General features: G+C 41.4%; 1 protein-coding gene across 5 annotated transcripts in view; it reads right to left on the reverse strand.

Moving 5' to 3' along the window:
- ptprea (protein tyrosine phosphatase receptor type Ea) overlaps positions 1–12,963 on the reverse strand; it is a 52,458-nt gene that overhangs the window by 10,083 nt on the left and 29,412 nt on the right. Inside the window, exons 1-7 of one of the 5 annotated variants that reach the window (XM_032502184.1) lie at positions 10,276–10,356; positions 4,163–4,240; positions 3,470–3,566; positions 2,913–2,986; positions 1,877–1,921; positions 814–950; positions 78–168 (exon numbers count right to left, since the gene is read on the reverse strand). In XM_032502184.1, the coding sequence (XP_032358075.1) occupies positions 78–168; positions 814–950; positions 1,877–1,921; positions 2,913–2,986; positions 3,470–3,566; positions 4,163–4,235 (517 nt within the window). In that variant the 5' untranslated portion in view covers positions 4,236–4,240; positions 10,276–10,356. Of the gene's footprint in view, positions 1–77; positions 169–813; positions 951–1,876; positions 1,922–2,912; positions 2,987–3,128; positions 3,345–3,469; positions 3,567–4,162; positions 4,241–10,275; positions 10,357–12,963 lie in introns of those variants that run through there. The other 4 variants (XM_032502183.1, XM_032502185.1, XM_032502186.1 and 1 more) reach the window with 4 other exon arrangements.

Raw genomic sequence — 12,963 nt, forward strand, 5'->3', positions numbered from 1 at the left:
AAAACACAGGCAGGAAACTGCGCTCTGGGTGTGAGTAAAAAAGAAACGAGTTGCTACAGAACAGAAAGTTAACTCACAAGGAAGGATGTTGGGGTATCGGTTTTTCTCCTTGTTTTCATCCTTGTTTGCCTCCTCGTATGTCCCGTGGGCACTACCTCCTGGCAAGGACTGCAAAGCAAAATAACAGTTAGATTCCATGCAACCTCTCGTGAAAAACTTGACTGCTCGTGACTGGGGCATTGTGTTCTGCGGCTACTAAGGCTGTGTTTGGCCTCAACGTAGGCGCTTCCTCTGCTACCTACAGTAAATTCTCTGTGAAAACCTCCACTTCCTATTTTTTTTTTTCTTTCTTAATTTTATGTGATACATGAACAATGAGTCATACACTTTATTTTGACTCCAGTTCCAATTCAAAGACACAAAAAGCTATTACGTCTTCCCGTGAAGATGCAGCTTATGCTTAGCTTTTGACATATTGGACACACAAAGTTACTTATTGATAATTTTAGGTATTTTATTGTATGCAGTAATGTAAATATTAGTGCACGGTTAAATAGAGCTTTTAAAAATTACAATACAGACGTGGCCATTGCGTTGTCCAAATTGACAGTCCTATATGACACCTGCTAAAAGTAATTTCCTTCAGCAAAATTTGAGCAATCCTATAAATTGTGGATAATGTATACACTGCAATATTTTAACCCCGAAGGCCCAAAGTAAACATGCACGACTACCGGCACTCTGTATGCAATATATAAGACTCATGACCTTATGACCACCTGTTATTCTGACCTCCAGGTGGAAGATGCTTACATTGTACTCCTCTCTGAAGAGTTTGCCATCGTCAGCTGAGCGGAGCCTGTACTCCTCCTCAAGTTGGTCCACTGGGATGGGGAAGTAGGTCTTAGAGGCTGACGGGGATCGGGGCAGAAGGACCACCGTCTGTTGCTCTGGGGTTTGGGGAGAGTGGTCAGTTTAATACTATGATGGAATTATTTGTGTTAGAGAAAATAACTGATTGAAATTCTTAAATTGTTATTTAATGGCTGATTCAGAGGAATTCATTCTAAAAAAAAAAAAAGGATTAGGTTTAATTAGACCGGTGGTTCCCAACCAGACATACCCGCAACGCCCTGTCAGGTGAACACAACACCACTTGTTAAAAATACCCTGAAAATAATTTAAAAAGCGGACATTGTTGTCATATAAAACCCAGTGTTTGGTCGTTTGATCAAGTTTTCATATTTACTACTATCACTTTTATTCAATTATTTTTGCCAACTGTTTGATTATAAACCATTATTTTCTATTATTTGTATACCCATCATTGTGAGCAAACTGTTGAGACTTCTCTGCTCACTTGCTAGCTAGTTTTCACTCACTCTCAATTGCAACACAACCAGTTTTAATTCAGGTGCTACAGGTGACTCGACATATGGTTACATTTAAAAGAAATCCAAAATCATAATTTCTGCTTTCAACTGCCAAAGTACCTCTGGTTGGGAAACACTGAATTAGACAATAAGCTTATCCGACGACTCTACAAGGATTTTACAAACATCAAAAGACCAAAAATGATCACCAAATTTCTTTCAAATCTTATGACATGTTGGTGTGTGTTTGCAGACACCTCAATCGTTTAAAAAAGGAGTGTGAGTATTCAATGACCGCCAAACAACAGGTGTTAGAGAACAAAAGGACCCCGGGGAGAAGCACTTACAGCACCCAGTAGGCAGGTTTTTGAATAGAAATCTTTCTAAAAGCACCCGACTTAGCATTCCATTAGCGCTCTCAATTTGGAAAATTGAGGTTGAAAAAGTTCTGAAAGTGTGTTAGTGACATGAGGTCCTTGACACCGCCACCCTGTGTACCTGACCTGGTGGCACAATGGTGTGTAACGACTCAGTACTGTATCCAAACTCTAAAACACAACACATATCAAATCAGCACACACACACAGACATGAGTACAGTCATAAAGGAAAAACATTACATTAAATGTCCCCATTTAAAAATAGCATATGATTCATTCTGACATCATGTTCGTTGGACAGAATGCAGTTAATTTGCCCACGTATGACACTTCTGCCTACAGTTGTTTTAATTTAAGTAAAAAATAGCATGTACAATTCAATAACAGTGTAAGGTGTATGTTTAACCATTTGCTTGTGCATAAGAACCACCCTTATGACAAGAAATCTTTCTAATTATGCATAAAATCTACTTCCTGATCTAATATCTGAAGATATACTGTAACACTTTCCAAGTACAGCAAACACAACATTACTCTGTGGTGGTCCATGTGTCATGTTTGCAATGACAGTAATTAGCAGCTCAGCTAATACCTTGATATTTACAGTTTTTTACAGCTACTTCAGGGTGTGCTGTGTGTTTTCCAGCCATATATCCTAGTTACATTCCTTTCTTCAAGAATACAAGCTGCTCTGTACTTTTCCTTGTGATGGCAGATAAGAAAATTCTTCCTAAAGAACACTCCTCAAAACGTGTTGTTTCCTGTAAAGCCCAATTGCTGTTCCCACACTTTGCACAGATCAGCTCCTACTTTAAATAATGCAACTCAAAGCTGACAACTGATCTGGTCTTTGTACCAGCAGAGGTGTTTATACTGATTTTACATGCGGTGTCAAAAAAGCTCTAAAAGTTGAGCGATGAGTTCTGTTTGTCACAATAACCAAAGGAAGTACACAACCACAATGTGCACAGTTCCAAATATAAAGCTGATGCTGCTTTTACACCTCCTTCTGTCCATCCTAACCTCTTTCTTTGCCTTGTTTCTGTATGTTGCCTTTACATTCTTCTTACATGCTTCTTTTGAACGCCAGCCTGTCTCTCTCACAATCTATATGACCTGTCTCACAGTTTTTCACAATGTTCAATTTAAAACAACATTACCTTGTTCCTCCAGGATGCCATTTGGTATCTTCTTGTCGACTGTTGTGACGACTGCTTTTCTCTGGTTTTTTAACCTGCCAGAAAAAACACAATAAATGACTAGAATGTAAGATTCAATGAAAAAGTTTAACATTATTTTTTAATCAAAGCTATAAAATGCTAAAAAGATCTCCCAAATGATATAGGTAGCCATGAACAAATGCCTCTCCATCTTACCATCTGAAACTTGAAAAGCTATTTTTTCTCATTAGCTGATGCCTTGGAAAGACGGTGCTTTAGTTCGAATGTGGTACAGAATTTGTTCTTTGCTCTCTTCTTTTGCCTGTATAGGTCCACTGTCACAGCCTTGCTGCCTGCTCTCTTCTCACTAAGCATGAGAGGCAGCCAGCTAGTAGCACTTCCTGACTGGGCCCCGCCTCAGTGACTAAAGGAGGAAGGGTTTGTCACCCAGAGCTCTGCCCCCGAGTCTGGCTCACAGCCAGTCAGCGAGGCCAGGGAGTGGGGTGGGGTGGGGTGGGGTGGGGTGGGTGAATCTTTGCACGGCTGGGAGATTTTACCTGAGGAAGTACCAGGCTAGCAGTGCGATGATGAGCAGCAGCAGGGACAAGACCAGCACGATGGGGAGGATGTGGTGGCTGGGGGAAGAAACGTCTTCTGAGGAAGAAGGAGAGGCAGAGCTGGGGGTCAGGGAGCACCGTCAACAAAGAAGCAGGAAGAGGGAGCGAGGCCAAAGATATGTGTGCAAGTGTTTGTGTGCAAATGCGTGGCTGCGTTCACGTGTTTCAGCCATGTGTATATTGCATTACCTGATCAAACAAAATCAATACTTGACAGCTCCCACGTTCTCTTTTGGTCGCAGGCCTGATTTAATAACTGGCTTCTGCAGTATTTTGTCTACAGGGATAAGCATCGGCTCATTTGTCATGTCAGTATGAAAGGCTCTTAGAACGGAGACTCAGCCAAGAGTCATAGCCACACAGCCAGCTATTAGCTGTGTTTATAAAGACTCACAATAAGTCGTAAATTATGGCCCAGGGCTGCTGAAGTTCATTGTGATCCGGTAATAACAAGGACTGAGAAAAGGCTATTATCAAGCAGATGCATGCGCTGAGGAAGACGCATAATAGTCATATCTTAGGGAAATGTGATGACTGCAGTGAATAGAAATGGTATTTTGTTAATATCTCACTTTGTTCAGTGTGGTGCAGTTTCACATTTTGAGGTGCATCGTACTTTGTTATTGTTCTTACCTTTTGTATGGTTGCCATTGCTGGTGGAATTGGATGTTGTTGTGGTTGCCACCAAAAACAGAAGTAGGACCATTGTGACTGCAGAAAAACAAAATGAAGACGGATATTAAATTTAGTACCAGACATGTCTGCAAAGTAAAGACTCATGCAAACCAGTCACTGGATAATATCACCATTTAGGGAACACATAAGCTATTGACAGATCTGAGGCACATTTCTTTATCCGTGACTGTTGCTATCAGGAATGTGCTCATCGGTGCAAAGTTCATGGAGGAACAATGGAACAACACACTCATATCCTGGTCATTCATTACTCCTGTCATAAAGCTCACATTGTAATGCCCAACATGTCCACATAGAGGCACAACACTCCAATATTTGAAAAAGAAGGTTGGCCACAATAACACGCTCTCTCACCAACCCATTGAGAAAAAGAATTCCAAAAAGAGAACATCCAAGCCAAGGAAATTTATATCCCAAAAAAAAGTTACATGTGGGGATAAAGGTTATGGTTACACGTGGGTCCACAAATGCCATTACTGCAACCATTCCAACCCAAAGCAATGCTCCTTACCACTCCGATAAGGCATATATGCTCATGCTAATCAGTGCATTATCAGATTGAGCAAAGATAACTTGAGTAAATGCCACTTTAAGCTGATCACAGTTGTTTTCCTTTGAGTGGTAATGCAATGCTGAAATGGATAGAAAAAGATATAGCATGTTCAGGGTCTTAGTGTGCTACATATTAGAAATTACACACACACACACACACACACACACACACACACACACACACACACACACACCACACAACACACACACACACACACACACACACACACACACACACACACACACACACACACACACACACACCTGGATGTCAGCTGATATTGAACTACGAATGACTGGTTAAGCCAAGCAAAAACTGGATGCATCAGGTCATGTGGAGTAGACTCTAGAGTCAGGCTGCAAGAGGCTTAACACCTACACTCTTGTGCTCTGCTCTTTGCCGCCCCCATGATAACCCCAACAAAAACGTTCTTTCACACGCACACAAAAGACACACATATGCACGCCAACACCCACAGCACCATGAGCTCCGTCCAGACCCCCGGTGAGATCCTGGTGTCTCAGCTGAATGACTTCTATCATTTCTTCATTTTCTCCCAGTAGAAGAATGCAGAGGGAGGATTAAGGATCTCCAATTGATTCTAGTGTTTGAGCATTCAGAATAGGTTTCACAACACTGATTGCACCTCCATTCTTTTGAAATCTGCTAGTAAGATTTGAAAACCAGTAAGCCTCAAAAATGTTTTTAAAGGCGTTTTTATTTTCACAAAAGTTTGAATTCAAGCAACGCACGCCAGCACAGAGCTACTATCTCCGCATAATGAAGCAGAGCAAAGTGTGCTGCAGTGTGTCTCCTCAAGGCTGCAGGTGTGTGTGTGTGTGTGTGTTTGCAGCTGCGGTGAAAAGAAAGCCCAGGCCAAGTGCATAGTCAATGAAGACACTGTTTATTGAAGCTTCCACGCTGTGCCGCAGTGTCCTGTAATGTGTCCAGACAGGACACCAGAGGAATGTGGAGGCAGCAGAGCAGAGACACTGACTGCAGCAGGGACACAGGGAGCAGAAGGTCCAGGTCAATATTTTTTCTGGAGCGATTAATAAATCCTGACATGCCCCCCTTGTCCCGTGGGGAAGACTGATGAGAGAATTCTAATGAGAGAAGAGGAGGCGTGCCCTACCCCCTTCTCAAGCTCTGCTCCCCTCTTTAAGGCTCTCTCTGCAAATGTCACAAGCCTGGATGAGGGGGAGGTGATTGAGCCAAGTTAGTTGAATGAGTGAATCCCTTGGGTAGGACTCTGTGTGTGTATAAGAGTTGAGGTTTTGTGATGTGGAAATTCACTTGAGGAGCTGATTGGGACTGCAATTAATTTTATGTATTCTGTGTCTGTTGTTTATTTGTGTGTACAGTGGCTCAGCGGAGACAGCCAGCAGCATGCTCATAGCTAGACCTAAGGGTGCGTCTTGCGGTAAAGTGCTGCTGCTTCTTGCAAGCGTCTCTGAGTTACTGGCTCCCTTTTCCCCCTCTGTCATCTCTGGAGATGTCACGTTATGGCCCGTGTGGCTCAACTGCTCCTGGGGGGCCGGAGGCTGTTTACCCCTGCTTTCCCATCTTGTCATTGCAGTGGTTTCCAGCCTGACCGCTTCAGCATCTCTGGAGGGGATTACCAACTTCCTTTCCTCCATCTATGTGGAGAAATGTCCCTCACACAACTATAAATAACACTGCTTCCTATTCCTCTGGATATCTAATCTCTTCTTCTCTATTTCTCTCCACTCATAAACTAGCCAAGACCACAAGTCTCAAATTAGACCATTAGTATCACTCATGATTTGGTGGGGCTCAGACTCTGGGCAAACAGCTATCGTTGGGTTGTGTGTGCTCACATCTGTGTATTGTCCTCTCTCCATTTAGCACACCGCAGCTAGCCATAAGCCATAATGAAAATAGGTCATGAGAGATGTCACCCCAGAGGAAGTTCAAAGTCTTCCTTATTTTCTGATAGGAGACATTTCCAAGTAGCCTTAGGGAAGGGTATTGTCCTGAGCAGCTAGATAGCCAGTTATTTTAGTGGTATGCATGTCCAGAGTTGCCCAGCATGGAGCTTGCTCTGTCTCTCGCTGGGTCAGTGTTGTCCTTGGATGGAGAATGGAAGTAATAATGAACACTAAATCAGGATATGAGGGGATATTTCCCTTACTAAAATACTCAGGCCATAAGAACATTCTCTCCTCTTCATATTGAACGTGAGGCGATCCCTTCTTAATATGATTCGGATATGAGGCGTCGGCAATCTGAGAGAGGATTGTGCACCTTGTCTTAACCAGTCAGAATGCCGTTGGTTTTCTGTCTACGCAGATGGAGAACTTTTGTCATACAGCCAATACAATGGTTTCATTAAAACTGTATTTGCATAAAATAACATCAGTTTCACCATAACAGATACTCTGGGTTAAAGCCAGAAAATACGAGACAAGAAGAGCTACCGACTTTAAACGACAACTCACATTAACTAACAATGTTCGTTATGTGTTGGATTTGAACTACCAACCCATGTGGTAGTGTGGCAAACATTGTTTTCCACAGAACAAACAACAATAGTAACAGCAATAATGTGATTAGTTTTATATTCGTGCATGTGACATACCGGAAAAGTATCCCCTAGCCCTGCCTACATACAGCACTGCATATGACAACACCTCTGCCGCTGGTAGGTGTTCATGGAGACCTCCAGCACCTGGTATGCACTGTGTGACTCACAGCTCTGTCTCCGCTGATTATAACCTGCCACCTCTAAATACCTGCAACCCTGACAGCATGAAAAGTAAAATGTGGACATGTGCACGGATATCAGCATATCACACAATACACAAGACAGGCAACGTAGAATACAAGCGGACCACTACAAGGCCACTCTTTGCTTCTTTATCCTTGCTCCAACCATGAAAAGGGCAGTGTGGGAATTTCTGACTCATGCATACAGAATCTTGTGTCCTTTATAGTCCCAAACCAGAAAACTGATAAATGTCCCTGACAGTGTTTTGTTTAGGAGGATGAGCTATTCCTCCCTGTGGTCTTGTGTTTTCCCTGTGGTGTGCTTCTCTGCTCTGTCATTCTTTCCGACTGGGTTAAAAGTGACATAATGATAGCCCTGCAGCTCTTCGCTATTGTCTCACTAATTAGCCCCAGAAACTCAACTATCAGAAAGGACAAGCTTGTTACAATTAGACGATAAGACAGAGAAATTATCCGTCTTTGCCTCTGACAGGAAACACAGTGTTCTCTGGCATTGTGTCTTCCCGTAGACAGAGCACTGTCAGTTCCACTAAATTTGGTTTCTCTGGGCACAGAGTCGCTCTGTCTCTTCAAATATATCAGCTGGGGAATTTGGCAAATGGGTTGTGGGTGTAGGGGCGATATGACAGGGTGAGCGGGCAGTAGGTACATTGTGTCCCCTGAGAAACAAGCTACCAGACTATTTACCCTTAGGCAACACCTTTTCTTTTTTAAATAACTGAAACCTGCAAAATGGCTTAATGGAGAAAAAACAACCATTAGCCTTCTGTGCATATTCTCAACACTGTTGTCCTTTTTGTTTCTGCCCAAAACTAATCAGTTTCAACCTAATAATCAGACATAGATTATGTTATGTTAAACTGTTAAGAAATACAGAGTTGCTGTCTTGTGGAGATTTAGATGAGAAAATCGATAACGCTCATAATTCTGAAGCTACAGCCACAAGACAATTCGCTTAGCAATAAGACTGGAAACACTCAAGTCCAGCTAAGTTAACTTCTTGTGACATATTTTTACCTATTCACGCGTGGTTGTGGGTGTCATTAATAATAGTCACCTGGGAGCAAAAAAGAGAAGTCCTTTTTAAATAGCAAAGCTAATCAGTATGATAGCGAGTCACGTCGTGGTTGGATGCTATATTATGTATGTTTCTGTATCTACAGAAACTGGTGTAAAATGTTTAGTGGTGTGATGTTTGGTTACCATGGCAGAGAGGAGATGTGTGAGGAAAAACGTGATGTTTTTGACTCTGACCACAAACATGTACAAAACTTCAATAAATTACCAAAATCATCAAAGGTCATCATCTTTCACTATGGGAAGTGTAGGAATGAATGTTTTTTAGCAGCATGACCCAATTAAAAGACTAAAAGTCATCATTTGACCTTAACATTTTTTATTTTTAAAGTGTGTCCTATAAGTCCCCCAATTTACTGAAATGCAATACAAAAATCACTGGAGTACTTTTAGAATTGTATGTATTTGGGTATCTAATGTAAAGGAAATTAAGAAAACCTCTAAAAGAAAACAAGTGCATGGTACAGTTTTAAATTGGTCAGTTTTGACCAGAACACTGCAGGACTAGAAGCTTGCTTTCTATTTCAGTTGGTTATTCTCATATCGCTGTGTCTCTCTGTCTCTCTGCTCTCTGCCTTTTGGGAGCCTCAGTGTGTAAACCTGGTCTGTGTTAGCTATTTAAAGGACAGTGCACTACATTCACAGTCTTCACTGAGGAAATTAAGCTAGGGTGTACATCTGCTCACACAGATGTGCGATTGCTCCCCATGCAATGTAACCTAGTTGGACAAGGTGATCAGTGTTGCTCTTTCTAAAACGTATCCACCTATTGCTGCAGATTACATCCTATAACCTGACACAATTTAGGCCATGCATATGTTTTTACATTTAAAATGAAACTACAGGAGCCATCTGTCTCCACTTGTGACGCACTATTCATTCTAAAGATTTTCAAAAAAAGTACACTGTGGAACATGCAGATACCACTGTTCTTCACAATGTGTTCCCATAGTAACCTGACCGGCAGTACTGCCACCAACGTGGCACCTGTGGGATGTTAAACACGTCGGCTTTATCAAGAATTTAAAAAGAAAACCCAGCATACAGACATACACTGAGAACCTGATGTCAAGCCAACCTTTTGTCTGAGTTAACAGCACCTGAAGAATAGTGAAAATTGTACAGTGGGAAGGGGACCGTTTGGTATAATGTTAAACACACCTGGACGCAGTCAGAAACACTAATTGTAGAAGACAAGCATGATTGGTGCTTAGTAAATTGTTGATTTCATTTAATTAATAATTTGAAAGTTTATACAATACTTATATGTATATGCATGACTACCTGACTACCTGAAATTATGATAGTGGATCCAACACGTGGGTATGGAGGCTTTGCTGATAAGTGATACGTTCAGTAATTGATTACATTTTTAAAGTAACTTGCCCAACACTGTCCATAACTGAGTCCTGACATCTTTCAACATGTCAGTCTGGAATTAAAAATACTTCTATTGACTTAATTTTCTTTACTGTAGATCCAGCTTAGATGCCTAAAGCTGAGTATTATAATCATCAGGAGTAATTGCAGTACTGTCACATCCTGCAGTATATCACACTAGCACTATCTATAGCACCATTTTTCAGTGAGAACTCTGCAGCGCTGCTCTTTTGCCAATCTGGGCTCCTCCCCTTCTGCGCTCCTGGCATTGCCATTAATCAATTCCTGCCTCCTTCCCAGGGCGCCCAGACGCTGTGGCAGTGGTAATGACTTTGGAGACCCGCTGGCTCCACTCTGCAGTGTCAGCTCTCCACCTTTATCGGAACAAACGTACCATCTCCCACGGAGATGTGGAGTTTGCATGCAGGAGAGAAACATTAACTGAATAAAAACAAAACAAAAGAGGAAACCATGTTAGCCACTGCCAGAGAAGAAGAAAAAGAAGAAGCTGTGGTGGCCAGGTTCAGGCCATAACATCCTGTTGAATGAGATATAACTTACTTTGTCTGACCCTGAAAGCATTGCCATTAGAGTAGTCCTCACTGGAAATAAGAGCCTTTTATCTGCTGCACATTAGTTAAAAATAACAGTGCTCAATGAGAAGCCAATATCAATAATCCTTTAAAATAAAAAACATTCCAGCCATAACATTTGATGACAGCTCTCATCTGGTGTATAATCTTAAGTGTTTGTAGCATTTAGAATCTACTGCCACATTCTGGTAAGGCATGGAAACCAAGAGTGTAATTGGTAGTAAATATTTACTTCAATCTGTTGTCTGCACTAGCAAACCCCACATGTGACCTTACATTTGGTCTGCCTGTTTGAGTGCCATTTAGTCTGTGTGTTTGCGCGGTCGTGTGTGTAAGTGTATCGTACACACACTGTCACAGTAAAGGCGCCAGTAGGTCTTTAAATCACTTCTGATCTACAGATGTACACCACTGCACAAACACACACTACATGTAAACATTTCTTCCCCAAATCTGCAAACAATTGGCATGCAAAGCTACATTGTCTGGCTTTTTGGCATGAAATACACACATGTGGGACTCACACATACCCACACATCCAAAAACCCTTCAGCAGGGATCCATGGGAAACACATGTGCCACGGCCTGTTCGTTTGCCAGAAATCATTCTACTAGTGGTCCATCATGTATGTGGAGGCAATCTCCCCATGAGGGTCTCCTTACAACTCCAGACATGACAGCATTGAACACCGATGCATTCATCTTTCTCCCACCTTGACACCTCTGGGATTTCCTCCTCCCTTCTTTCAATTATTCAGAGGCAGAGCAATTACGGCCTGGAATCAGAGCCGTCGATAACTTGCGTGGTGCGCGGCAGAAGGCTCGAAATGATGAAAGCGCCGTTGTGACACTACTCATTATCACCCAGCAGTCTGTGATTACCGGCACCGTGCTATGAACAGATATTAGTGTAAGAGACATATACAGGGAAAGAGAAGAAAGAGGGATTGTATATAAAGCTGGGTGTCTGTCAGCATGGTGATGCATGGGAAATTTAAAAAAATAAAATACAGTGGTAAACTTAGTAAAGTCTTAGGCTACCGAATATGAGGCAAATGTCCTTTTTGGAGGTCTAAGTATATGTTGAACCTGCATTCTTCAAATGGTTGAAGGACAAATCTGGTATTTGTCAAGGTGGGTGTTATTTTCATGTTTTTTGATGATGACTAGTAGTCATAATTATGAATATTTGGAAAACTGGGATTCTACCAAGAATGAAGGTGATTAGGGCAAGGTCACAAGCCTCCCACAGCTGGGTAAAAATGATTAAATTCAACAGAAATTATTTTAAATACTTGTCTTTGAGGCTAACAAAAGACACTAACACAGGTAATAGTCTGCTGGAAATCCATGAAGCTGTTGAAGCAAACAGCATAGTAGCTTTAGAGCAATTAGCCACAACTGAATAAACTCCCTTTATCAAATAAAAGCAGTCAAATCATTTTATATGTACAAAAAAGCACCTCCTCATGTCCGTACTATGTCAAGCGTGCACACACAATCTAAACAGCAAGTGAGCCACAGTCAACAATAACCTAAACAAATTAGAATGCAAAATGACCACAAAGTGGATGTGCTATGCAGTTAGCTACAAGAGCTACAGGGATTTCCAGGGGACTACGATCTGTATTTGGGATTATTTGTCTAAAATTATAAGGAATAGTCTTCGGGGAAATACAATACCTTACTTTTTTGTAAAGAGTTAGATGAGAAGATTGATACCAGTCTTGAGTCTAGGAGGCTGTGGGATGTGAGTAAGTGAAATTGTATCATCACCAATAGTCATAAGAAACAAATTTGAAAATAGGCCTACTAGAATTTCACTTAAAAGAAGTTCTCAGTATTTCTTTCCTGCATTTACTTATAGGAATCAATGAAGAAACATGACCCATTCAAAAACCACATCCTTTCTGGTTAGAAGCTTACACGTCAGAATTAATCTCAAACAATAAACAATGATGACTTGTGGTCACATTATGGGTAGATCACATCTTTAACTGACCATAAATCCATCCAAGGTCCTTTTTAGAAAGTTTTAATGGCCAATAAAAAGGATTAAACAGATTAGAATGTAGTGCTATGCAGAATCATAACAGCTGACTCAGACGGCGTCTGGGAGCCTGGTTTTAAAGAGCATTACAACCTACCAGACTGCCTCCCTTGAGAATGTATGGCTCATTTTTATGTCATGTTATGCAAGCGTAGAAATACCAGGCAATTGAGAAATCCTGTGGGATAAAGAAACCTACTTCACTCAATTGAATTACAATAAATCACATTGTCAGTGCCTATAATGACAATTCACAAAGCTTTTCTACTGGCGTGGAATTTATTTAACATCAGTGCTGACACAGAAACTGAAGCTAAACAGACCTGGCTTTTGT

The sequence above is a fragment of the Etheostoma spectabile genome, chromosome 21 (assembly GCF_008692095.1).
Source record: "Etheostoma spectabile isolate EspeVRDwgs_2016 chromosome 21, UIUC_Espe_1.0, whole genome shotgun sequence".
NCBI classification, from domain to species: domain Eukaryota; kingdom Metazoa; phylum Chordata; class Actinopteri; order Perciformes; family Percidae; genus Etheostoma; species Etheostoma spectabile.